Below are 26,275 nucleotides of genomic sequence, written 5' to 3'. Positions count from 1 at the left end.
CTTGCAATAACATTGGTTCCTGCCAGGAATTAGTCCAGCAAAGAGAAAGTGGTGGAAAAATGTAGTTCATACAAGCTGATAACTCACAGGGAAGCAATCCCCCAGTGTGAGGAGCAAAACAAGGCTGCCTCCTTGTAAATGGAAAATCCAATGATGCACAGCATAGGGGCGATCACCAGTGGGCCGCAGTGCCACAGGATCAGTCCACTCAGTCCGGATAGCCCCAGCAGTATCTGTACTAGGCCTGCTATCACTACAGCTCCCTGGAGCTAATATAGGAAATAGACAAACCAAAGCAAAAACACAGCATGCCAACAGGTCATTACACACATAAATGGCTTGTATGCACTGGCAAACATTGTACTAATAAAAAATAACATATTATTAATAATAATAATAATAATAATAATAATAATTTTACTTTTTAAATGCCAGACACTGTGTTCCCATCAAAAGTACTAAACATAATTAGTAAATACTTCTTCATAGAGACATTCAGTTAATTAGTACACATTTAAATATATATATACACTCACCTAAAGGATTATTAGGAACACCATACTAATACTAATACTAATACGTAATTCTACGTGGCATTGATTCAACAAGGTGCTGAAAGAATTCTTTAGAAATGTTGGCCCATATTGATAGGATAGCATCTTGCAGTTGATGGAGATTTGTGGGATGCACATCCAGGGCACGAAGCTCCCGTTTCACCACATCCCAAAGATGCTCTATTGGGTTGAGATATGGTGACTGTGGGGGCCAGTTTAGTACAGTGAACTCATTGTCATGTTCAAGAAACCAATTTGAAATGATTCAACCTTTGTGACATGGTGCATTAAGTAGCCATCAGAGGATGGGTACATGGTGGTCATAAAGGGATGGACATGGTCAGAAACAATGCTCAGGTAGGCCGTGGCATTTAAACGATGCCCAATTGGCACTAAGGGGCCTAAAGTGTGCCAAGAAAACATCCCCCACACCATTACACCACCACCACCAGCCTGCACAGTGGTAACAAGGCATGATGGATCCATGGTCTCATTCTGTTTACGCCAAATTCTGACTCTACCATCTGAATGTCTCAACAGAAATCGAGACTCATCAGACCAGGCAACATTTTTCCAGTCTTCAACTGTCCAATTTTGGTGAGCTTGTGCAAATTGTAGCCTCTTTTTCCTATTTGTAGTGGAGATGAGTGGTACCCGGTGGGGTCTTCTGCTGTTGTAGCCCATCCGCCTCAAGGTTGTACGTGTTGTGGCTTCACAAATGCTTTGCTGCATACCTCGGTTGTAACGAGTGGTTATTTCAGTCAAAGTTGCTCTTCTATCAGCTTGAATCAGTCGGCCCATTCTCCTCTGACCTCTAGCATCAACAAGGCATTTTCGCCCACAGGACTGCCGCATACTGGATGTTTTTCCCTTTTCACACCATTCTTTGTAAACCCTAGAAATGGTTGTGCGTGAAAATCCCAGTAACTGAGCAGATTGTGAAATACTCAGACCGGCCCGCCTGGCACCAACAACCATGCCACGCTCAAAATTGCTTAAATCACCTTTCTTTCCCATTCAGACATTCAGTTTGGAGTTCAGGAGATTGTCTTGACCAGGACCACACCCCTAAATGCATTGAAGCAACTGCCATGTGATTGGTTGGTTAGATAATTGCATTAATGACAAATTGAACAGGTGTTCCTAATAATCCTTTAGGTGAGTGTATATATACACACACACACACACCGATCAGCCATAACATTATGACCACCTGCCTAATATTGTGTAGTTCCCCCTTGAGATTGGGGAATTTGGAAGCCAAGTCAACACTTTGAACTCGTGATTCATCAGACCAGGCCACCTTCTTCCATTGCTCTGTGGTCCAGTTCTGATGCTCACGTGCCCATTGTAGGAGCTTTCGGCATGGGTCAGCATGGGAACCCTGACTGGCCTGCGGCTACGCAGCCCCATACACAACAAACTGCGAAGCACTGTGTGTTCTGACACCTTTCTATCAGAACCAGCATTAACTTTTTCAGCAATTTGAGCTACAGTAGCTCGTCTGTTGGATCGGACCACACGGGCCAGCCTTCGCTCCCCACATGCATCAATGAGCCTTGGCCGCCCATGGCCCTGTCGCCGGTTCAGCGCTTTTCCTTCCTTGGACCACTTTTGATAGGTACTGACCACTGCAGACTGGGAACACCCCACAAGAGCTGCAGTTTTGGAGATGCTCTGACCCAGTCGTCTAGCCATCACAATTTGGCCCTTGTCAAAGTCGCTCAGATCCTTACGCTTGCCCATTTTTCCTGCTTCTAACACATCAACTTTGAGGACACTTGCTGCCTAATATATCCCACCCACTGACAGGTGCAATGATAACGAGATTATCAGTGTTATTCACTTCACCTGTCAGTGGTCATAATGTTATGGCTGATCAGTGTATATCAGAGGAGGCTATATATCAGAGGAGGTTGCTCCTCCTCTATTTGTGAGAGGCAAGAGGGAGATCAAAATATAAAAAAGAGTAATTGGTTGAAATAAACCATTACCAAATCTCAGTATCATTTATAAAACAGTTTCTCTCTTTGGAAAAAATCCATTATTGAAATTCTAATTAAAATGCTTCAACAGCGACACCTGCAGGCAGAGAGGAAAGGGCAGGCTGTGTGAGGTGGTGGTGGGTGGCAGATGAGAACGGGCTCCTGCTGTCCTCCTTATATCAATTTAATGTACTTCATTTTTTTTCATGCTAATCTGTTATTGGCCAAAACACGTAAAATGATGAGGACGTCCCCCAAACCAATCAACAACCAGAATACAATATTGACATTGCGTTCATTCAATGATAATTTCCAAATTTCATCTTCAATTCTTTACCATTGTATTGTATATGTGAGTGTGACGAACTGGTGGTAAAGTGATAGATAACGATAGATACAGTACCATTATTAGAAAAGAGAAATTATACATGCAAATTGCGAATCACGTTTAGCTTTTTCAGATTTACGTTTCGCTTTTTTTTTTTATCGAGGAGTAGATTTTTAGTTTTTAGTTTTTCCTTTTTAAATCAGAGGGTGTTGTGTAAAATTCCCACTGTAACGTACTGGGTGCTGCGTCACCCCTAATTGGACTGACAGGCTTCTAGTGACACATTACGCACAGGTTCAGAGCCCACAGTGATTAGATGTGTCTCTCTCTCGTTCACCTGCCTTTTTTTATATTCTTGGACTTGGACTCGGGTTTCCCTCCAATAGCGAGAGAAACCTTTGTCCAGCAGGGGGCTTTTGAACTGTACTTGACAGTCTTTCTTTTTTCCTTGCAGGGAGCTGATCCATCAGGCCAGACCAGACGAGACGGGGAGGTGCCGGTTGACAGAGCTGCAGAGTCCTGGGTCCTTGGAGCGGTCCGGAGGCCGAGGCGAGTGGAGATTGGGACGGACCGGGAGCGACAGGGGACCTAGCCAGAGGGGTCGGAGGACTCCTCACGGAGTGGGTCCCATCCAGAAGCCCGGCCGACCATCTACCCGGAGCCCGGCCTGACCAGGACTGCTCCCCGCTGACGTCACCAGCCAGGATCCAGGAGAGGCCTCGGATTCCAGGGACCGACCAGGCCGATCGGCAACGTCCCTGAGGGAGGCCTCCTGCAGCCAGGGCCCGGACTTCTCCCCGCAAGGCCCGCTCCCTGCAAGAGCCCCGGAGGTGGAAGCTGCTCCCCAGCCAGGTGGACTTGCCCCGACCTCCGGATTGAGAGCCTCCCGACCCTTCTCCAAGGTAGGAAAGTGCAGCATGGCCCAGCGAACCGCCGGTGTGAGGCGCCATAATGCGGTGCGCTTCAGCCGTGAGGCTGGAGCCGAGACCGCGGCCCTCACCCGGCTGGAGTTCAGCAGGTCCGTGCTGCAGAGGGGCCTGGGCTTTGCCCCTTCTGAGCTGAACTGTGTGGTAAAACTGCCTGGACCTAGGGACGTGTTCGAGGTGAGCTTTAAGAACCCTCAAGTGCTGGAGAGTTTTTGGAACCTGTATAGGGAGAAAAAAGACAGCATGCCCCTGAATGACTTTGTGGTCGACGCCCTGACAGATAGAGAGATTAAAATTGTAACTATTCAGTTTTACAACGAAGCAGTGGCAGAGTACGACGTAGAAGTATGGCTGAGGAGACACTGTGAGATCCTGTCTGAAAGTAGGAGAGTTAATGATGAGGATGGGGTCTGGACCGGTGCTCGGCGGTGGCAGGTGCGCCTGCAGGTGGAAGTGGCCGCCATCGGCGGAGTACGCCATCTACCAAGCACCGTGGTTTTAGGAGCAAATAGGGGGCTTGTCTTTTATCATGGCATGCCCAAATTATGTAGGAACTGCGGGGCCCTGGGTCATTTAGCCGCAGCCTGTACCGTTGTTAAGTGCAAGGTCTGCGGCGGGGAACATCAGACCAGGGCCTGCAAGCAGGAGAGGGCCTGCAACCTGTGCGGTGGGGGAGGGCACCTCTTTAGGAATTGTCCCTCCTCCTATGCAAATAGGGCGCGGGCCCTCGGGGGTGGTGGAGAGAGAGAAAACCAAGCGGAGGCTCCTCCAAAGGTGATACCCCAAGATGGGGGTAGAGAGGAAACAATCCTCAGGAGCCTCATAGGCTCCCTCTCTGACTCTGGGTCAGAAGTGGAGGCAGAGGGAGAGTGGACAGTGGTAGCGGGGAAGAGAAGGAGGGCTGAGAAGAGGAGCATGGGTAGGGGGGGTATGATGAAAAAGAGGATTCATTCTGCAGATTCTCCCCCCCCTGCCGGCTCCTCCCCCGCTCCAGAGTCCCCTCCCTCTAATTTCTATACGCCCCACTCTGACTCCGGAGAGGAGAGCGGTGGGCCTTCTCCACTGCCCCGAGTGGGCAGCCTGGTAGATGAGAGGCCCCCTAGAAATAACATTCCTCCTGCCCCACAACTGAGACTCTCCCAGGGGAGGGGTCAGGTATGCCCTCCCGGCAGTAGTGGGAGAGCCGCAGGTCCTCAGGAGACGAGAGTCGGCGCCAGTGTCCTTTCCCAGAAAGACATCAGGGACGTGATGGCAAGGTCACTGGCGCTGGGGGAGGAGGCCTGCGGCGGCAGACAGCCGGGAAGGGAGAGACCACCCCCTCCCCCACCATTAGTTAAAAGAACGACTAGCGGGGTCTATACAGTTTTCTCCCCAGTTGTACATAAAGCCTCTGCCCTGCCATCTGTTCGTCGGGCCTCGGCCTCAAAGGAACCAGGGAGAACCTCCAGCACCACGGGCCCTGAGCCCAGTGGAGTTTTGCCCGCCTTACCGGGTGGCGGGAGCCGAGCCCCCCCCATAGTCTTCCTAGAGGATCAAGCGGTGAGGCAAATGATTGAAATGATGGGTGCTAGCGCTAAGCTAGGTGAGGGAGAAGAGAGGAGTGGGGAAGAGAAAGGTTTCTTTACATGATTGTTACGGAGCGGGTAATTGCCCTCACAGCCATTATGGCATTAACCATTATTTCAATCAATGTGAGGAGCATTGCTGAGGTGAAAAAGAGGACCGATGTTTTAAACTCTCTGGCTGGCATGAAGGCGGATATTATCTGTTTGCAGGAGTGCGGCATCCCGTTCCAAAAAGAATACAAAGATCTCCGGGACACTTGGACCCTAGGAGAATCCTTCTGGTCGGGGTCCAATGTGTCCCGAGCGGACGGGATTGCCGTACTCCTGAAAAACCCCTTCTTAATAGTCAAAACATTTAAGGTTATAGAGGCGGGCAGACTGGCCAGCCTCGATTTTAAATACAAGGGGGCTGTATTGAGGCTGGTCAATGTCTATGCCCCCACCAGCCAGAGAGAGAGAGTCCTCTTTCTCCCTCAGCTACGCCCGCTCCTGATCGGCACCTTGCCAGTTATCATTTCAGGTGATTTCAACTGTGCTCTGAGGGATGTAGACCGGAGTAAGCCCCGCAACGATAGATCCAGCAGGGACCTCGCTGCGTTCGTGGAGGACTTTGAACTCTGCGACGCAGGTCGGGACCTGGTCCCCTTGTTCACCTGGGTGAGTTCTTCTGGCTCCTCCTTCTCCAGGATAGATCTCGTCCTCCTCAGCAAGCCACTGGAGAGGACCGCCATGTCTTCGGAGGCGGTCTTCTTTTCAGACCACAGGCTCCTGACGACAGAGGTGCTCATTCCGAGCACACGGGAGTCGGGGCCTGGGGTCTGGAAACTCAACACCTCTCTGCTCGATGACCCTCGTGTGATTAAGACCTTTAGCAGACGCCTCGAGGAGTGGAGGACCCTGAAGGACCTTTTTGATTCTCCCATAGAGTGGTGGGAGATGATGAAGAAAAGAACCAAGGGCTACTTCATTCAGCTGGGGAAACGGAAAGCTCGCGAGAGGCGGGCGAGATATTCCCACCTAAACGCCCGCCTCCAGCGCCTGAGTCTTTTACAGCTCAGAGGCTTCGACCTAGCTGAGGAGGTGGCCCGGGTCAAACTGAGTCTCTCCGCCCTCTATCGGGAGGAGCAAGAAAAGATCAAGGTCCTTTCCAGGGTCCGCATCATGGAGGACGATGAGAAATGCAGCCGCTTCTTCTTCAAGAAAACGAAGGAGAAGCGGCCTGCAATGTCCTCCATGATCGACTCCTCGGGGCAAGAGGTGGAGGGCAGAGAGGCTGTTGAGACAGTGGTGCGGGATTTCTACAGGGAGTTGTACGACCAGAAGGTGGTGGATCAAAATCTGATCCATCACTTTCTGTCCCTGTTGGAGTCCCGCAATGAGGGGGACGAGGAGGAGGAGGAGGATCCAGAGATCACCACCACTGAACTCTCCCAGGTGATAAAGAGTCTTAACTCTGGAAGGACACCGGGTCCCGACGGGATCCCTGCTGAGTTCTATAAGATCTTTTGGGAGGTGCTTAAGGAAGATCTGGGCCAGGTCCTGGGGTCGATGTACAGAGAGGGCAGATTGGCCCCTTCGATGAAGAAAAGTATCCTCTCCCTTCTTCACAAGAAGGGAGACCCAAAAGATCTGAGGAACTGGCGGCCAGTCAGCCTCCTGTGCACCGACTACAAGATACTGGCCAAAGCACTGACGCTCCGGCTGCAGCGGCCACTCCCTCAAGTCGTGGGTCCCAACCAGGTCTGTGGTGCCCGGGGGAGATCGGCGGCCGACAACGCCATGCTGCTCAGGGATGTCGTGGCCTACTCGAACGAGAGAGGGCTTCCCCTGGTCCTAATCAGCTTGGACCAGGAGAAAGCCTTCGACAGAGTGGGCCACGAATACCTGCAGCTCGTTATGGAGAGGATGGGTCTCGCTCTTGGCCTGAGGAAGTGGGTCAAGATCATCTACAGCGGCCTAAGCAGCAGGGTCCTTGTGAACCGCCACCTGACCGAACCATTTCCGGTCAGGTCGGGGGTCCGGCAGGGTTGTCCCCTGTCGGCCCTGCTGTACGTCCTCTGCTTGGAGCCGTTCATGCAGGCGATCCGCCGGGACGTCCGGGTGACAGGTTTCCATCTCCCGGGTTCCGGCGGAGAGCAACTGAAGGCCCTGGCCTATATGGACGACGTGGCCGTGGTCTGCACGGACACTCCGTCCGTGGGCAGGGTCGAGGAACTGCTGGACGGCTTCTGCAGGGCGACGGGGGCCGCTGTGAATAAGGCCAAGAGCGAGGTCTACCTCTCCAGGGCATGGCCTGTCGGCCGGGGCCCGCCGACCGTGTTCCCTGTGAAGCCGTTTATCAAGGTTCTGGGGATCACGATCGACGGGACCAACACGGGCACCCGGAGCTGGGAGGAGGCCATAGCAAAGGTCCAAAGGAAGATCCACGGCTGGAGCACAAGGACCTTGACGATGGCTGGTAAGGTGCTGGTCGTAAAGGCCATCCTCTTCCCGATACTCCTCTATGTAGGAATGATCTTCCCCCCAGACAAGGTTATCGCAAAACTAGTGACCCGAATTATATTTCGGTTTGTCTGGGGGAGCAAAATGGAGAGGCTGAAAAGAGTGCAGATGGTGAAGGGTACCCTGGATGGAGGCAGGGGGGTCCCGGACGTTGTGCGGCTGATAAAGGCGCAGGGGCTGGCCTATGTGGTCAAGAACATCCAGGCTGCTGGCAAGAAAGTGAGTTTCATGAACCGCTTTTATTTTGCCAGCAGCCTGAGACCATTCGGCCTCTGCGCCATGGACAACACCAGGCCGCACTCGTGGGATCCCCCGCCGTTCTACAGGGCGCTCCGAGCCTTTGCGCTCGAAGTAGGCCTCCATAAAGTCGTGCTGGCCTCCTGGGATTATAAGACCATCTGTAGTCAGATGAGATCTGCCCAGGAGACCAGCCGGATAGAAGATTTCCCTCCCGAAACCTGCCGGTTTATCTGGGCTAACGCTACGCACGTTTGCCTCACGAACACGCAGAAAGATGTCTCCTGGATGGCTGTGAGTCGGTGTCTCCCCACCCGAGTGTTCATGCACAGAAGGGGCATAGCTCCTTATGACACCTGCCCCTATAAGGGTTGCTTGGGGAAGGAGACGGAGGCTCACATCTTTAGTGAGTGCCCCTCCGCCCACAGGGTCTGGCTCCTGTTTTCTCCGTTCCTCCACAGGTTCGCCTATCCTGCGCGGGCGACCGCCCAGCAGATCCTATACGGTCCAGCCAAGGGAATTTCTACATCTACCTTGAGGTGCTGGTGGCGTGTCGTCTGCGCAGTGAAGCAGGCACTGTGGGAGGGACGGAACATTTGTTTGTTTAATAAGCAGGAGCTGGACCCGATCGTCATCGCGCGGAGGGGCATGGTGTTTGTGAAAGACTACGTCAATCTGGAGGTCCATCAGAGGGGCAAGGAGGAAGCCTTTAAGAACTGGCGCATACAAGATCTGGGGGAGCTCAGGATCCCGTGATGGGACCCACCTCCGGGGACGGTTAGTTCCCCCTGCTGGAGCCCGAGTCCAAGATCTTTTAAAGATTTTATGAATGATTGGTTTTAAAAGAAGATTTTAAATAATGATTCTTAATTGTTTTTAAAGATTAAGTTGTTTTTAAATCACACTGTTTAGGGTTTTTTAGGTATAGTTTTGTTATATTTTGTTGTCAAATACATTGACCGTTTTTGGGTTTAATTTAAAATGCATTAGACTTTTTTTGTTTGTTTTTTATTTTTTCCTTTTAATTGTTTCTTTATTTTGTCTAATGCATTTTCTGTTATTTTCAATGTATTTGACTCTTTTGTTGGTGTGCAGTTTTTTGCTTTTATCACGTTTTGTTTATTTGATTTGAGCACGTTTATTTTAAAGTTAATTGTTTTAGTTTTGTTAAAAAAATCACAAGATTTTAAAAATTTTAAGTGATTTTAAGAATTGATATTCTAAATGATTTTAATCACAAGTATTAAAATTGAAATTGTTTTATTTTAAGAAATGTAAAAATACTAAACCTAATAAACAGTATTTTTTTATATTCATCCTTTGTTGTAATATGATATATGCTAATATATATTTGTTCCTTATGGAAGATGGGAATAAACTTCGGGTGCATTACTTTACCTTAGTTGTATAGTAAGTTTGCATTAGGTTGCTAGTTGGATTATTGCTACGTTTGAACACGAACATAACATAACTTGAACATACGAAAGTAGAGATAAGTAGCCAAGTAGTGTAAAATAACATGTGGGTTGGTTTTCCTCCTGTCCACCCCATGTATTTGAGTTAACAGCCGCCACTGATATGAATATGTAACACCCTGTAAAATGTGCCTGTGTTGACAACTGTCTATTGTGTTGCTTCTGTGTACATATGTATGCTGTCTGAGATGTAAACCCACCCTCATGGACCTGTACAATGTTCGTCCTTTTTTTGTTGTTGTTGTTTTGTTTAAGGAATTAAAAAAATAAAAACTGCTAATTTTTAGCATCCTCCTCTCGTTTGTAAACTTTCTTATGTTCTTATGTTCATCAGTGTGTTGCACTGCAGGGTGTACGGAGACTCTAACGAGCCCGTAAAACAAATCTGTTTTCTGTTTATCTTTCTGGACATCGTTCCCAATTTATTTTTTTGTACTGTGTTTATTGTTGTTCATTCTTTACGTTTAAGTCAAAGTGTAAACGTGTAGAGTGTACGCGGTAACCAGTGCTTTCTAAAAACAAAAACAAAATACATCTATGGGAATCGGGGCGAGAGGAAGGACTGACGACTGGCGAAGGTGACAGATCCATCATCAGGCCTGGTGGCGCTGACCAACACGGGAGTCCGGACGAGCGGCTGGGAATTACTCGGACCCGCTTGCTGTGTCGTGAGGAGGTGGCGTGAGTTTGTGGTTGGGGCGTGCTTATACATTTATTTACGTTTGTCAGCTGTCGGGACTGTTTTTATTATTATTATTATTATTATTATTACTTCAATTTTTTTTTGTCTAAGTCCTCGCTGATGTGTGTCGTGTATAAACGAGTTTTTTTTTCTGCAGTACAATTCAATTAAGCTCTCAGCAGCGAGGCCAAAGAGGACAATTTTGATATGTTGTTTTAGTTTTTTTATCAATCTTATTATTATTTCGAGATCTCCAACAAATTAAAAAGTGCACCAACGATAAAAACAAGGGATTCAACCTATCGGGACATTTGGCCATTTATTGATTGTCCACGACAATTTTGACTTGTGGGTATATTTTTATTTGTTTCACAGTGAATTGTGTTATTTTTGTTTCTGAGACTGCGAGATCAAGTCTGTGGTTTTATTTTCTTGATGCTTTACATTTACCTAATTGACTACTTGATTTCATGTTATTTCTCTACTCGCATGTGTTTAAATAAATCAACAAGATTGTGGTTTTTTTTTTACTAAATTTGTGTGTGTTGCTTTTATTATTATTATTATTATTATTATTATTATTATTATTATTATTATTATTATTGCTAGAGAGGGGTAAACGTTAATGCACTACAGGCCCTGGTTTTAATTTTGTGGCGTTATTAATAAAAATAACAACTCAGTGTGCCGCTTATTGTTTAATTGTAGTAACTGTTAAAAGTAGTTGTTGCTTTGAATTATTTTTTTTAATTATTACAGGTATTATTAGTATTGTGGTTACTTAGTTGATGAATGTTTGGGGCTGTTGTATATATTTTTTCCCCTGGTTAACTATATAGTGGCACTTCTTTGTTTTGGCATTACCGGGGTGGAGGCACCGCACCATTTTTTAAAATAACGGAAGAAAAAAACAAAACAAAACAGATCAGCCAGTTCACTATATACTGCTGAGACCCAGGATTCTCCTTGTTTGTTCTTATTTCTCCATCCTTTATCCAGTGATAACCTCCCTTTATTTACAGCAGACCCACCGCCCCCAGTTATCCTAGCAACTGGGTGGAGGTACTCTGGTCAGGGTAGGGTAGGGTTACATACACAAACACACACACATACACTCACCTAAAGGATTATTAGGAACACCTGTTCAATTTGTCATTAATGCAATTATCTAACCAACCAATCACATGGCAGTTGCTTCAATGCATTTAGGGGTGTGGTCCTGGTCAAGACAATCTCCTGAACTCCAAACTGAATGTCTGAATGGGAAAGAAAGGTGATTTAAGCAATTTTGAGCGTGGCATGGTTGTTGGTGCCAGGCGGGCCGGTCTGAGTATTTCACAATCTGCTCAGTTACTGGGATTTTCACGCACAACCATTTCTAGGGTTTACAAAGAATGGTGTGAAAAGGGAAAAACATCCAGTATGCGGCAGTCCTGTGGGCGAAAATGCCTTGTTGATGCTAGAGGTCAGAGGAGAATGGGCCGACTGATTCAAGCTGATAGAAGAGCAACTTTGACTGAAATAACCACTCGTTACAACCGAGGTATGCAGCAAAGCATTTGTGAAGCCACAACACGTACAACCTTGAGGCGGATGGGCTACAACAGCAGAAGACCCCACCGGGTACCACTCATCTCCACTACAAATAGGAAAAAGAGGCTACAATTTGCACAAGCTCACCAAAATTGGACAGTTGAAGACTGGAAAAATGTTGCCTGGTCTGATGAGTCTCGATTTCTGTTGAGACATTCAGATGGTAGAGTCAGAATTTGGCGTAAACAGAATGAGAACATGGATCCATCATGCCTTGTTACCACTGTGCAGGCTGGTGGTGGTGGTGTAATGGTGTGGGGGATGTTTTCTTGGCACACTTTAGGCCCCTTAGTGCCAATTGGGCATCGTTTAAATGCCACGGCCTACCTGAGCATTGTTTCTGACCATGTCCATCCCTTTATGACCACCATGTACCCATCCTCTGATGGCTACTTCCAGCAGGATAATGCACCATGTCACAAAGGTTGAATCATTTCAAATTGGTTTCTTGAACATGACAATGAGTTCACTGTACTAAACTGGCCCTCACAGTCACCATATCTCAACCCAATAGAGCATCTTTGGGATGTGGTGGAACGGGAGCTTCGTGCCCTGGATGTGCATCCCACAAATCTCCATCAACTGCAAGATGCTATCCTATCAATATGGGCCAACATTTCTAAAGAATGCTTTCAGCACCTTGTTGAATCAATGCCACGTAGAATTAAGGCAGTTCTGAAGGCGAAAGGGGGTCAAACACAATATTAGTATGGTGTTCCTAATAATCCTTTAGGTGAGTGTGTATATATATATATATATATATATATATTTTTTTTTTTTTTTCCACAATAAAAAACGTTTTTCCTCTGAACAGTGTGGAGTATGTTTTGTAAATAAATGGAACAAATCCAAGGGGATGTAGACATTCTATAGGCACTGTGCTGGGCAATTAAGCTACATGTTTTACTAGAATTGCACTTTGTGTTAGAGTTCAAACCTTGACTACCATGCTGGTAAGAGTTGTTTTTCTAATGATTAATTAAGACAGTGTTCAAAATTCAACAAGCAGGAAACTATAAATGTTTACATGAGCATGATAATTTCAATTAATCCTGATACGAAGATATGTAGACTTCAGGGCATTTTCTGAAATGTGTCTGATTATTCAGAAAGTCATTTTTTTATTCTGAAATGTCACGTAAACACACTTTTTGGAAAAAAGGAAACCGATAGTGTACTCCACATGCAAACTGATTGTAGTTTCTACTCAGCCTACTACTGTGTAAGTACTCTTTGCTTTATGAAAGAGATTAGTGGAACTCTAATATTAAAAGGCTTGTCTTATAAACAGAGTAAAGTGTGCATTTAGTTTACAGAATACATTTGTTTTTCATGTAAATATACTAAATATATATATATATATATATTTTTTTTTTATTATTTAAAAAATATATATAAAATTGCTTCCAATATCTTCAAACACATGGCTTATCAGAAAGGTTATAATCTTATGTGACAACGATTATAGCGGTGTTTTTGACCATGATGTTTCATGGCTTGCCGGATAGCAGAAAAGACTACGGGGAGCTTGGGATTTTCCTTCACCACAGTAGCTCGGCTGATAATTACAATCAGTGGTAGTGTGACTGTATGGCTTCATGTTCACTGGGACATTTTGAGATGGGACAAGATTTAAGGAAAGACATTAACATTTTTATAAATACAAATTTTAGTAAATAATGCCTGATTAAAACGTTAATGTCTTTCCATTATGGATTATCCCATTCCCTGTGAACACGGCTATATGGTCACACCACCACTGAACATAATTACCCCTATTTATTAGTTGTATTTACATTAGGTGGGTTTGTGATGAAAGTTATACTTTTATGTTTTAAAGGCTACATAAATGATAGAATGAAACAGAAAAATTGAAGATACTTAACTTGTACCTTCCTACAAAGAAAAGTACACACCAATCATTTTAGGGACTGTGCAAATTCCCCTTTAATGTATTGAACCATTGCTTTGCTCAGTAGATTTAGATACGTTTTTAAACTTAAAAACAAAATAAGAAACAGCAGAAATGGGTACAGTAAATACATTATTTCATTAACCTTTAAGTCTATAGTCACTCTAAATAAATATTATCTTTATGCTTATAAAGCACTTGTCTGTTGCTAAAACAGTCTGTGTTAAATAATATGTTGATTTTCAGAGAGCAGTATTTACAATATTAACTTGCTGTTTATATAATATTTCACATTTACAATCAGCATTGTCATTTTAAATCTTGCCAATACAACAATCTTTGTAAACTATATTTCTAGATGTACTACACATGTTTTAAGAGATCCATCTAAATTTAATTGTTTGTTTTTTCTTTTAGCATTTGTTTTGTAAATTACAACAGTGTGTTAAACAGAAATTATGTAATTTACTGTAGGCACTGATATAGTCAATACAAAAATGTTTCACTGACAGCTTTTCCAAAATACAGCTGCTACAGGGCTGCTAACTGACTTGCCAGAAAATCACAAAACTAAAAACAACCAAATGTTTTGTTTATTTAGAACATAAGAACATAAGAAAGTTTACAATCAAGAGGAGGCCATTTGACCCATCATGCTCGTTTGGTGTCCATTAGTAACTAAGTGATCCAAGGATCCTATCTAGTCTATTCTTAAATGTTCCCAACTTTTCAGCTTGAACCACATCACTGGGTAGTTTGTTCCAGATTGTGACTGTGTGAAGATTTCTCCTATTTGTATTTGTGTCTGAAAAATCCCCACATTAATCAGTTGTATCACTCGTTAAGGATTCCTTCTGCTTGTCAGAACTCATGAACAGAGTAACTTAAACTCTGAGAGGATCTCAACAAACCCTGGTATTTTGTTATTAATAGGAGAGAAAACAGATCTAAATAAAATGATAAATGGAAAGACAATTATGGAAAATGCATTTGCATGAAACAAAACTGAACTTAACAAAATCAGTTAAGCAAAGGATGAACTTTACATTGGTACACTCAGTTTTTACTTTTATGGGCAGCTGTAGAAGAACAAAACTGCCCTGTCTTAAGGGACTGGGGGATGACTGTGAGCTTACTTAATGGTGAAAGTTGTTGCATAAACTCTGACCTCTCTGACTGGCTCATCCCAGCTAATGGTGCCTTCATTCGTTGTGCACCAGGGGCTGCTGCAAGTTATCTTACTGCCTGGAAGAAAACATAATGAATCAAGAAATAAGTCTGCAAGTCTTAATCACTGTGCCTGTCATTACTTCTGCAAAATCCCATCAAACTTGCAGAACAGGTCTATAGATATCATAGAGCTTCATCTTTGCAAGTGGTTACATTATTTATTTTATTGTTGTACTAGTACTACAAGTTGCAGTAGTAGTACTGGTGGCAGTAGGAGGATTATAATTAAAGCGGCCCCTCTTTACTGCTGATTTAAGGCACACTTGTGAAAATCCTGTAAAATAGATGATCTTAAAAAACAAAGGGAAGCAGTAGATAGCCTTTCCTTGATATGCAGATCATTCTTGCAATGTACTGATAGACCTGTAAAGTGTGTAAAACGCTGATTTATTTCATTTAAATTACATTTTGAATACTTGGAGTTTGGGATTTTCATTCTCTTAATTTAACAATCACATTTTGTATTGGAACACATAGGCCACTAAGGGGCACTGTTGCCTGGGAGAATCAACCAGGCACTGCTTTCATCTGGACTCATAATATAATTACAGTAATAAATGTGTACATTTAGCATTAAATTGAGCTAAATTGTTATAATTGTTAACTATGTTAACATTGTGTCACTAAAATAGTCTTCTATGAAATCCAGTCACAATTGGCTAGTTATATTGTAAACTTCCATACTGCTCTAATTAAAATTGGCTTCCTGATCAAATAATCAATACAAATTACTGAACAACTATTCAAACAGTGCGACTTGCAGCAGGCATTTGTCATTGTTCAAAAATGCATAGCTGGTTTTAAATGTAATGAAAGTCTAATTTACTGACAGACAACTACAGGCAATTACATAATAAAGCAACATTCAGATTAACCTGGGATTTCCTTAAACTTAAAAATATGATATGCCTTTCAATTTAGAGACAAACTAAAAACCAAAAATTGCTTATTTGAAGTTTTGCATCCCTGCTATCAGCAGTTTCAGACAGATGAAAGAAACTAAATGTGAAATAATAATAATAATAATAATAATAATAATAATAATAATAATAATAATAATAATAAAAAAACATATATAATGTATATAGAGAATGTATTTATGTAAATCAGCCATAACATTATGACCACCTGCCTAATATTGTGTAGGTCACCCTTTTGCCGCCAAAACAACCCTGACCCGTTGAGGCATGGACTCCACTAGACCTCTGAAGGTGTGCTGTGGTATCTGGCACCAAGACGTTAGCAGCAGATCCTTTAAGTCCTGTAAGTTGCGAGGTGGGGCCACCATGGATCGGACTTGTTTGTCCAGCACATCCCACAGATGCTTGATTGGATTGAGATCTGGGGAATTTGGAGGCCAAGTCAACACCTTGAACTCGTGATTCATCAGACCAGGCCACCTTCTTCCATTGCTCCGTGGTCCAGTTCTGATGCTCACGTGCCCATTGTAAGCGCTTTCAGCAGTGGACAGGGGTCAGCATGGGCACCCTGACTGGTCTGCAGCTACGCAGCAAAATACGCAACAAACTGTGATGCACTGTGTGTACTGACACCTTTCTATAAGAACCAGCATTAACTTTTTCAGCAATTTTAGCTACAGTAGGTCGTCTGTTGGATCGGACAACACAGGCCAGCCTTCACTCCCCACGTGCATCAATGTGCCTTGGCCGCCAATGACCCTGTCGCCGGTTCACCGCTTTTCCTTCCTTGGGCCACTTTTGATAGGTATTGAACACTGCAGACTGGGAACACCCCACAAGAGCTGCAGGTTTGGGGATGGTCTGACCCAATCGTCTAACCATCACAATTTGGCCCTTGTCAAAGTCGCTCAGATCCTTACGCTTGCCCATTTTTCCTCCTTCTAACACATCAACTTGGAGGACAAAATGTTGCTGCCTAATATATCCCACCCACTGACAGGTGCCATGATAACGATATTATCAGTGTTATTCACTTCACCTGTCAGTGGTCATAATGTTATGGCTGATCGGTGTATTGTATTGTTATTTTTTTGGTGTTGTTGTTGGTCTAGATTTTGTGAATGCATCATGCTTGCCTTGACACAGATATTGCCAGAACTGAAAAGCTTCAGTCCCCATGATGCAGATAAGTTTTCCACCCTTATATGCAGCTAAGGTTCTGCAGTTAGGGTCAGTATGAAACTCACCATTCCCATGTCGCTGGCCTTCACTCTGTGAGGTGAGAATGATGGCAGGAATCAGGAACTCCATGGATGGGGCCTGGATTAGGGGCAACCTAGCAGAAAACCATGAATCATGTGATGAATTTTGTGTGTGAATTGTTTGTTTGTTTCATGATGTGAGGTTTCATGGAGGGCATGTAAAACAGATTTGGAGTTCTCTGAAGTAGCTGCCAAATAGAATTGCAACTAATAATAGTAATATTTCTGCAATATAAAGAGTGATGAACTTCACAATAGACTTGAGCAGTCTACCTGGTTCCCAGTGTGGTCTGGAGAAGAGTGGAAATGCCAGAGCTGAACAGGCTAGTGGCCATGAATTGGTAGCTGGAGTGGCCTCGGACTCTATTCCCATCCTGGAGTTGCTGCTGGAGCAGACCGTGGACAAGGACCAGCAAAGAAGACTGGATCACCACATGCTGCATGGAGATAGCAAGAGAGTCATAAGTACATTAATAAAGGCTATTAGAGATACAGTGACTGAAAGCACAGAATATTGGAATAGATGAGAGAATTCTACTGATATCTTAATGGCTTAATGTACATATCAGTACAGTCCCTGTTGGAATGGTTTGAGTTTCAGCAAGCACTCAGGTATCTGAACTTCTTGATGTTTCAGCCACACCTGCAAAGGAAAGCAAAGGCAATGGCAATCAGCAGATGTACAGCCAGAGATATCTAGTAACTCTGGATATGTATTGAACTGAGTAGCAGTGTGTCCTCGATTGGAATGGACTGAAAAGGGAATTCTCAAGCTGCCTTGAAAATGGAGAGTATGTTTGAACACCCCCTTGAGAATCAATGGAGAAGATTCCATACTATATAAAAATATTTGTATTGCATACAGAATAGAATGAAGGTAAAGTACATGCAAAAAGAAAAATGAAACCCATAGAAGTGAAATCAATATAGAAATTGAAAATTGAAAGGTGCCCTATGGTTAAGTGTACAAATCACAGAAACCTTTTGTCATACCCCCGGTCTGACCGTTTCCCGAGGTCACCGCCTGATGTCACTCTTGTACCAGCTTTTGCCTTTTACCCTATTTAGCCCTCTTCATTATTATTGGTTCATGTACCGCACCTGACACTCATTATCCTACTGACCTACACTCAGTATAAAAACCCCATTGCTCCCTTCCTTCCCTACGAAGCTTTGTTTACATACCGTGCAACATTTCTAAGCCTGATCTTCTAGTGTTTCCGATACCGATTCCTGGATCTCCTGTATTGCCCTGATTGCCTGTGCTCTGACCTGTAGTCTGTTTCTGCTATAATGATTCCTGGTTTTGCCCCTTCTACCTCGTTCGCTGGCTCCTGGCTTTCCTCCCTTTCCCTCTATCCCCACCTGGGTCCGCTATGCACCTGTCTGCTTCTGCAGGACGGATATGACACATGTGGTTTATTTTAACTTGTCACTTGCCTCCCAGAGAAGAGCAGTTAACCTGCCAGGTAATAACTACCAATAATAACTGCAGTTACATAATGCCTACCAAATAATAATAATAATAATAATAATAATAATAATAATAATTATTATTATTATTATTATTACAAAATACGCATAAAGCACATTGTAAATGTAAAATAATCAAGTGTTAAACATATTCATACACCTGGTTCCTTGTGTATACAGTGAAAATAAAGAATACATACAAATAACCGAAGTTAAGGTATGCACTACATGTAACATTCAAATGAGTTGTGGCACCCAACATCCATACAAACTAAATGTATTGTTTGTGCACAGAGAGAAAATATGTCAGTATTTCATGGCCTTTTATATGCATTATGTTTTTGCATCAATGTGTCAGTTTAATTTATTAATTTATTATTTTGCTTCTGTTTTTACTTGACTAAGTCTTTGTTTTACTGTTTCGTTTGTGAACATGATTAATTTATTGTAGTCTTGCTTTTGTTCATTTTACTCTTTACAATGTGTTTTTATTTTTCCTTCTTTACATGTCTTTCAGTTTTGTCCGTTTTGTAATTGCTCTCCTACTGTGTTTGTTACATTTTATTTATTTATAGTTATTCAAGATGCGCCTGCTGGGCTCCAGCCTCCTTCTAGATTTCCATCTGTATCCAAGTCACTCCGCTTACACAACTGTCTGCCTTGAGCTACTTCAATCAGCAGTTGTCCCCTCGACACCTTGTCAGCAACACATCATTGTTACTCAACACAGAAACCTCAAGCTCCTAACGCGTCTCCATCGACATGGCCTCCACATTCAAGGTCTGTGAGAGGAGAACACTCTTTTCAACCTTGGTGGCTTACATCTGCAACTACGGGACCATACATCAGAGCTTATGAGAGACAGAGTGGTTTTGGGTCTGAAAGACACTGCACTGTCTGAAAGACTGCAGTTAGATGAAGATTTCACCTTAATTAAGGTTATAAACATGGCAAGGTAGTCAAAGAAGTAAAACGGCAGAAAAACTGACATAAGGGGTGAACAGTGCTAGCAAATACACTGTGGATTCAGAAGAGAAGCACACGGCCCAAGTTTAAGAGAAAAACGTGTGCAGTTTAAAGCCAAATAAGAGAGGCAGCATAAGCCAGAGAAAAAGTGTGGAAAATGGCCTTCACCTGTTGGCAAAGAAAAACCATGGTATTGGTGCAGAGAACAGCAAAAAGCATTCGACAGTTTCAATCAAGAGCTATCATCTATGCTTGTTCTCACACTGTATGACCCAGGCAAAAAGTGGCAGTGTCCAGCAAAAGAGGCTGCTTATCACAGCAATAAAGGTAATTTCGGCAGTGTGCATATCTGCTAAAGCACTGAACACTGTTACTGGAGACAGTAGCCTTTTCTTGGGCTCTACTGATACAGGAGAAAATCCGTTGTCAGTGGAATTACAAATTAGAAACTCAAAAATGCAGTGTAAATTCGACACAGGGGCTGACATCACTGTTATTCCTGAGGAAGGAATGTTTGTACCTCAATGCCAGGAGTATAAGGAACAAAATGTTAGACCTAAAAGCCACAGTGCTAGCATGTGACTATGATGTTATAGGAGTGACGGAAACATGGCTTACAGAAAATGATGGGGATGAATACAAGGATACACACAATTTAGGAGAGACAAAATCGAAGAGGGGGTGGGGTAGCATTATATGTGAAAAATGACATTGAGGCAGAATAACTCAAATTAGATCCCGGTAACAGAACAGAATCTTTGTGGGTCAAACTTTTGAATAAAAGATCCAGATGATTAGTGGTAGGAGTTTGTTACACACCACCCAACTCAGATATTCAGCAAGATGTTGCATTGTACAATGTAATCAGGACTGCATGTAGCAAGGATATGGCTGTTATAATGGGGGATTTCAATTTCCCAAACATAGACTGGGAAAGCCCAGTTGGGATTACAGAAGCAGACAAAAGATATGGTTGAGATGGTAAATGACTGCTTTCTAACAAAATTTTTCAGGGAACCAACCAGGGAGAGAGCATGCATTGACTTGATATTTTCAAATGTCAGATTGACACTAGTTAGAGAACCAAACCTTGAAGGTATGAGGTGGCACTTAGAAGAGGTAGACTGGAGCACACTGGATAGAGATTCAGATGAAAATGTATGGGTATATTTTAAGAATATACTACTTGAGGCTCAGGAGAAATTCGTACCAAAACTTAGCAAATTGAAGACCAACAAACATTGGCCAAAATGGTTTAATAGAAGTATGCAAAAAAAATATCAAGAGAAAGAAAATGTTGTATAGCGTAAACAAAAGGGATGGAGATTAAACAAAATACATATATTGCAGCTCAATATGTTGAGCTGCAAAGAGACCATAAGAAATGGATCAGGAAAGCAAATAGGGAAATAGAAAGAAACATATCTCTTGCAGCTAAAGCTAATGCAAAGAGCTTTTTTCAATACTACAACAGCAAACCCTAAGAGAGATCAGGGTAAATGAGGAGGAGGTACTAAAGAGACTAGCAGAATTAAAAACAAACAAATCACCTGGGCCAGATGGTATATTTCCAACAGTACTTAAAGAAATTAGGGAAATTATTTATAGGCATCTAACTCAAATATTCCTAATGACACTTAGAACAGGAGATGTGCCAACTGACTGGAAGACAGCAAATGTCATACCAATCCACAAGAAAGGGGACAAAACTGAGCCAGGAAATTACAGACCAATCAGTCTCACCTGCATCACCTGTAAAATGTTGGAAAAAATGATCAAACACAAAATAGAGGAGCATCTTAATGAAAACCATATTCTTGGAGATAGTCAACATGGGTTTAGACGATGCAGATCATGTCTTACTAATTTATTATATTTTTGTGAAAAAGCAACTGCTGCTGTAGATCATGTGAAAGCATATGATATGATATACTTAGATTTTCATAAAGCTTTTGATAAGGTTCCACACCAAAGACTAATCCTCAAATTGGAAGCTGTAGGCATTCAGGGTAATGTAAGTAGATGGATTATGAAGTGGTTGATGTATAGGAAACAGAGGGTGTCGATTAGAGGAGTCGCTTCTAACTGGAGTGAGGTTGTTAATGGAGTTCCACAGGGATCAGTATTAGGGCCTTTGCTTTTTCTAAACTATATTAATAATCTGGACTCTGGGGTAGTTAGCAAACTTGTCAAATTTGCAGATGATACTAAAATAGGTGGCTCAGCAGGTACAATCTCGGGACCACAGGCTATTCAAATGGACTTAGATAATATTCAGTTGTGGGCCGACACCTGGCAGATGAAATTCAATGTGGACAAGTGCAAGGTATTACATGCAGGTAACAAAAATCTCCACTATAATACACTATGGGAGGAATAGAACTAGATGAAGTATCGCATGAGAAAGACCTAGGAGTCTATGTGGACTCTTCACTTTCTCCATCCAAATAATGTGGGGAAGCAATAAAAAAGGCAAACAGGATATTAGGGTATATTGTCAAAAGTGTAGAATTTAAAACAAGGGAAGTAATGTTAAGACTGTACAATGCACTAGTTAGACCTCATCTGGAATACTGTGTACAGTTCTGGGCACGACACTTCAAGAAGGATATTGCTGTTCTAGAGGCAGTTCAGAGGAGAGCAACCAGACTTATTCCATGTCTGAAGAGAATGTCCTGCTTGGAGAGACTGAGGGAACTGAACCTTTTCACCCTGGAACAGAGGAGACCACGTGGGGACTTGATTCAAGTCTTCAATATCATGAAGGGCATCGACCACATCAAACCAGAGGAGCTTTTCCAGATCAGCAGGGACACACACACCCAGGGACACAAATGGAAATTCAAGGGCTTCAAGGAATCCAACCACAGAGAGTTGTCACAATCTGGAACAAACTCCCCAACAATGTGATAGATGTTGAAAATTTGTGAACATTGAAAAATAGGCTGGATAGGATCCTTGGATTACTCAGTTATTAATGGACACCAAACGAGCATGATGGGATGAATGGCCTCCTCTTGTTTGTAAACTTTCTTATGTTCTTAAAGGTTCAGTTAAAAAGACATGTAATGAAAGAAAAGTATAACAATACATTTAATTGACAAATTGGTGCAAAAACAGAATTCATATGAAATGCCATGCAACATGAAAATGTTATCTCAGTGCAAAAACAATGCATTTAGTTCTTATTGAAGTTGGGTGCAACATCTCATTGGAATGCTACATATAGTATACACTTTTACTTCGGTTACTGTAAGTATTCTATATTTTCAACGTATTAAGAATACATGAATGGTGGATAACTATAGTATTAATGCTTTCATGTATTTTGTATTCATTATTTATTAATGCTTTATTATGAATTGCTTATTTACTACTATAGATGCTACCTTGGTCCAAAGTGTTATTGTTAAGGAATCAGAAAGACCACTAATTTCCATCATCATGTCATTGCAGGAACCTGAGCTCAATAACATTGGTTTCTGGTCAATGATTTGCCTGGTGATCAGCTGAACCTATAGTGGAACCAAGCAAGGTCAATGAGGCTGATCTAGAAGAATGTTGCCAGGCAGCAAATTGTAGTTGTGTAAAAAAGCAGTGGTCCATGTCTAATGCGCTTTCTTTCACCACCCAGGAGCAAAAAATACTACAGTGGAATACTGCAGTATTTGTGTCAAAACTATAGTTTTACTTTTGAGATATTTACTGAAAAATGCAGCATATAAGTAATAGAAAATCAAATTTAAAAAGCATGTTAAAAATGTTAAAAAGCATTTTAGTAACTGGTACTGTGGTTATATTGTTTAGAATAGTATGTATTGCTGTTTTTACTGTAACATAAACTATATTAATATTTTTCAGTACATTCAGGTTAATTTCTGAGTTAATTCTAGCAATGGAATGAAGACTGAAGTGAGTATATATTGGTTAGTGCTTTATATAATCATATGTATACAAATACTCTATATACACACATACACATGCAAAAGAACATAAAAATAGATTCTACACATTTTACACTTGCATTATTTTATTTCATAATTGTCCATGCCTAACATGTATTTGTTGCAGAGTGAAATCCATTGTGACTCCTTAGACTAATTCAACACATGGTGATCTGCAGTAAGGATGGGGACAGAGAGTGGAGGAAGATAATTGAGATATAAACCTTCTACCTTAAAGAATATCATAACAAAATCAAAAAGATCAATACATTACATCAGATAATACAGTGAAATGCACTACAGTTATCCAGAGAGATGGAAGACTATGGCAGAGGCAATGATACAGTCCCAAGGACAAAACTAACATAATAATCTGCCTTTTGATCTACAAAGTAAGTACAGCATTGGGAAACTGATCCAACCTGGATGTACAGCAGATCTAAACTAATTAGTGTACGGTGAAAAAACTGACTGTAATTGGTGAACCCTTGATGAATATATGCCAGTGACATCTGTGAATAAATTGGATGCTTACCCACAGCCTAAGCACTCATAAACATCACCTCTTTGGCATTTACCTGTACAGCCAGACAGATGTTTAGGAGCCAAGGGGGTTTCTGGTCCACTCTGAAGCCATTTATCCTCCGCTCCAATTGTGTTTCTTCGCCCCCCCTGAAAACCGAACTGAAACCACAAGAAGCCATCTTTCAATTTTCCACCCTTGGCCCGACCGGCTAACTGACTGTGACATTTAAGCCATTCTAAAGCCCCTTAAATTCAAACTGCTTATCAGCAAACTTAAAGAAAGAGAATGTTTGTATCTCATAGTTCCCTTACCCTTTGCCTCTGGGTTGTGTAACCAGGTTTGTCATTAACCCTTTTAATCATTATGTTAATAACTGAGGTGTTTTGTACAGACCTCCTTTCTGTTTTGATTTAAAGCAACTGTCTAAAGAGCAGTCTGTCATTATGTGCCATGTGTTGATGTCAGTGCTACTTTTTTTTTCTGCTAATGTATATTTTATTGTTTGTTTGATTGTGTATAAAGTTTTTCCAAAATATTCAACAGTTCAGTATATAAGACGTGATGAAGATCACAACAGCTATTAGTACTAAATTCAAAAATAAAAACAGTGCTTCCTGCTGTCTGCCAAAGACACTTCCATCTAAGTCCTATGGTACTAGTTTTCCTAATCATTAGTGTCTTGATTCAATTATCTTCTGGAAAGTGTATATTGATTAGCCATAGCACACCTACTAATATTTATTTTGAAATGCAGATGTTATAGGATGCCAGTTTAGAATCACTTATTGATCACTTATTTACTATGCCCAGATTTCAGTTTGTTCCATGTTCCATTGGGTTATTTTTACTTCTCACTACATGACTTACCTGTCAGTCCAGTATTTAATCTGGTTGCTCTTCACTGAGTTTTTTTTACAGTGCAACAATAGTATAATTTTCATGTGTGCTCCAATTTTACTTGCCAAAACATCTTCCTTTTCTCCTCTACTTTGAAGTTGTGTGTGTTTGTTTGGGGCGGGGGGGATTGTATATTGATGATTTAAAACCATAAACAATCCAGTAAAACCATTTAAGGCTTTATAACCCCCTTATGAAGCATAATTACTTATACCTTGAGTTTTCTCATTTCTTTTGGGAACTGTCCTTTCAATTTGCAGTATTTTACTGGATACGTAAAGGATTTCATGCATGAGAAAACTATATACAAGCCAGAAAGTAAATAAGCAAATAAGAACACCTTGATATCTACATTATCTTAAAAGGATAAAATGGTGGCAGTTAAAGTATGCACTCTCATTTTGAAAATATGTTCTACTATAAGAACACATTCTAACAAGGGTGATATAAAACCATTTTCAACCTGCGATATAGGTATTTTAATTTTGAATATGGAAAAAATAATACAACATATGTATTATTTTATTCTGCTCCCCACTCACAACATGCACTTCTCAAATTAAAGAACGTGCTAAATTCATTTATTCCCTTCAGAACTGCACAGCAGACTACTGAGAACAATTGCTTCATTTCAATTCTAGACCTACAACAATTTTAAGAATCACTTAAATTGTAACAGAAAAAATATAACCTTTAGATGTTATTTATTGTATTGACTGGAATTTTTTGTAGAAAATCTGTTTTGTTTCATTTATACATTCATATTTTTACATTTTTATTTAAAAATAAATCGAATATCTAAGACATCATACTGGGATAGTAAGCAATTCCAGTGCTCGTATAAGATGATCATTCACTTTTAGCTTTCAATTACTCTTTGACTGGAAATGCTGACAGGTTAGCAAAGCGTCAATGTAATGAAGACAACTGGTTACCTATTCTTCTTTTGAAAATGTTGGGAATTTGCTGAAATCACTCAAGAGAAAACATATCCAAGATGTTCTTAGCTGCTAGGCTAGTTCAAAAGATAACACAAAACATCACATTATAAAACTAGCCACATTTGTCATACCACAGCAACTTTGCTTGGGTGGTAGTGGGGGGGGTTAAGTAACAGGAAGTGACTGTTACTTCATAATTTTTTTTTTATAAGCGAATGCTAACTGGTGCTACTACAGGGCTGAGTGACAGTACGCCTTGGCATATCACCAAATTGACTTATGCTTAATGTGAGTTATGTACTGCTGGTACAATACAAAATTAAAACTTGCAGAAGATGTAAAAAAAGATACCGGTAA

At 42.1% G+C, this 26,275-nt stretch overlaps 1 protein-coding gene across 1 annotated transcript in view; it reads right to left on the bottom strand.

The window, feature by feature from the left end:
• The window catches only part of slc23a3 (solute carrier family 23 member 3), a 51,975-nt gene extending 27,606 nt beyond the window's left edge, over positions 1-24,369 (bottom strand). The window contains exons 1-5 of the mRNA XM_066688307.1: positions 24,133-24,369; positions 17,445-17,608; positions 17,157-17,245; positions 14,928-15,004; positions 88-269 (exon numbers count right to left, since the gene is read on the bottom strand). Coding sequence (XP_066544404.1) covers positions 88-269; positions 14,928-15,004; positions 17,157-17,245; positions 17,445-17,608; positions 24,133-24,258 — 638 coding nt within the window. The 5' untranslated portion in view covers positions 24,259-24,369. The remainder of the gene's footprint in view (positions 1-87; positions 270-14,927; positions 15,005-17,156; positions 17,246-17,444; positions 17,609-24,132) is intronic.
• Between the last annotated feature and the right edge of the window lie 1,906 nt (positions 24,370-26,275).

This window comes from Amia ocellicauda, chromosome 16 (assembly GCF_036373705.1).
Source record: "Amia ocellicauda isolate fAmiCal2 chromosome 16, fAmiCal2.hap1, whole genome shotgun sequence".
NCBI classification, from domain to species: Eukaryota; Metazoa; Chordata; class Actinopteri; order Amiiformes; family Amiidae; genus Amia; species Amia ocellicauda.
Note: the sequence above shows the minus strand (reverse complement) of the source record. Positions and strands in the feature narration are given on the sequence as shown.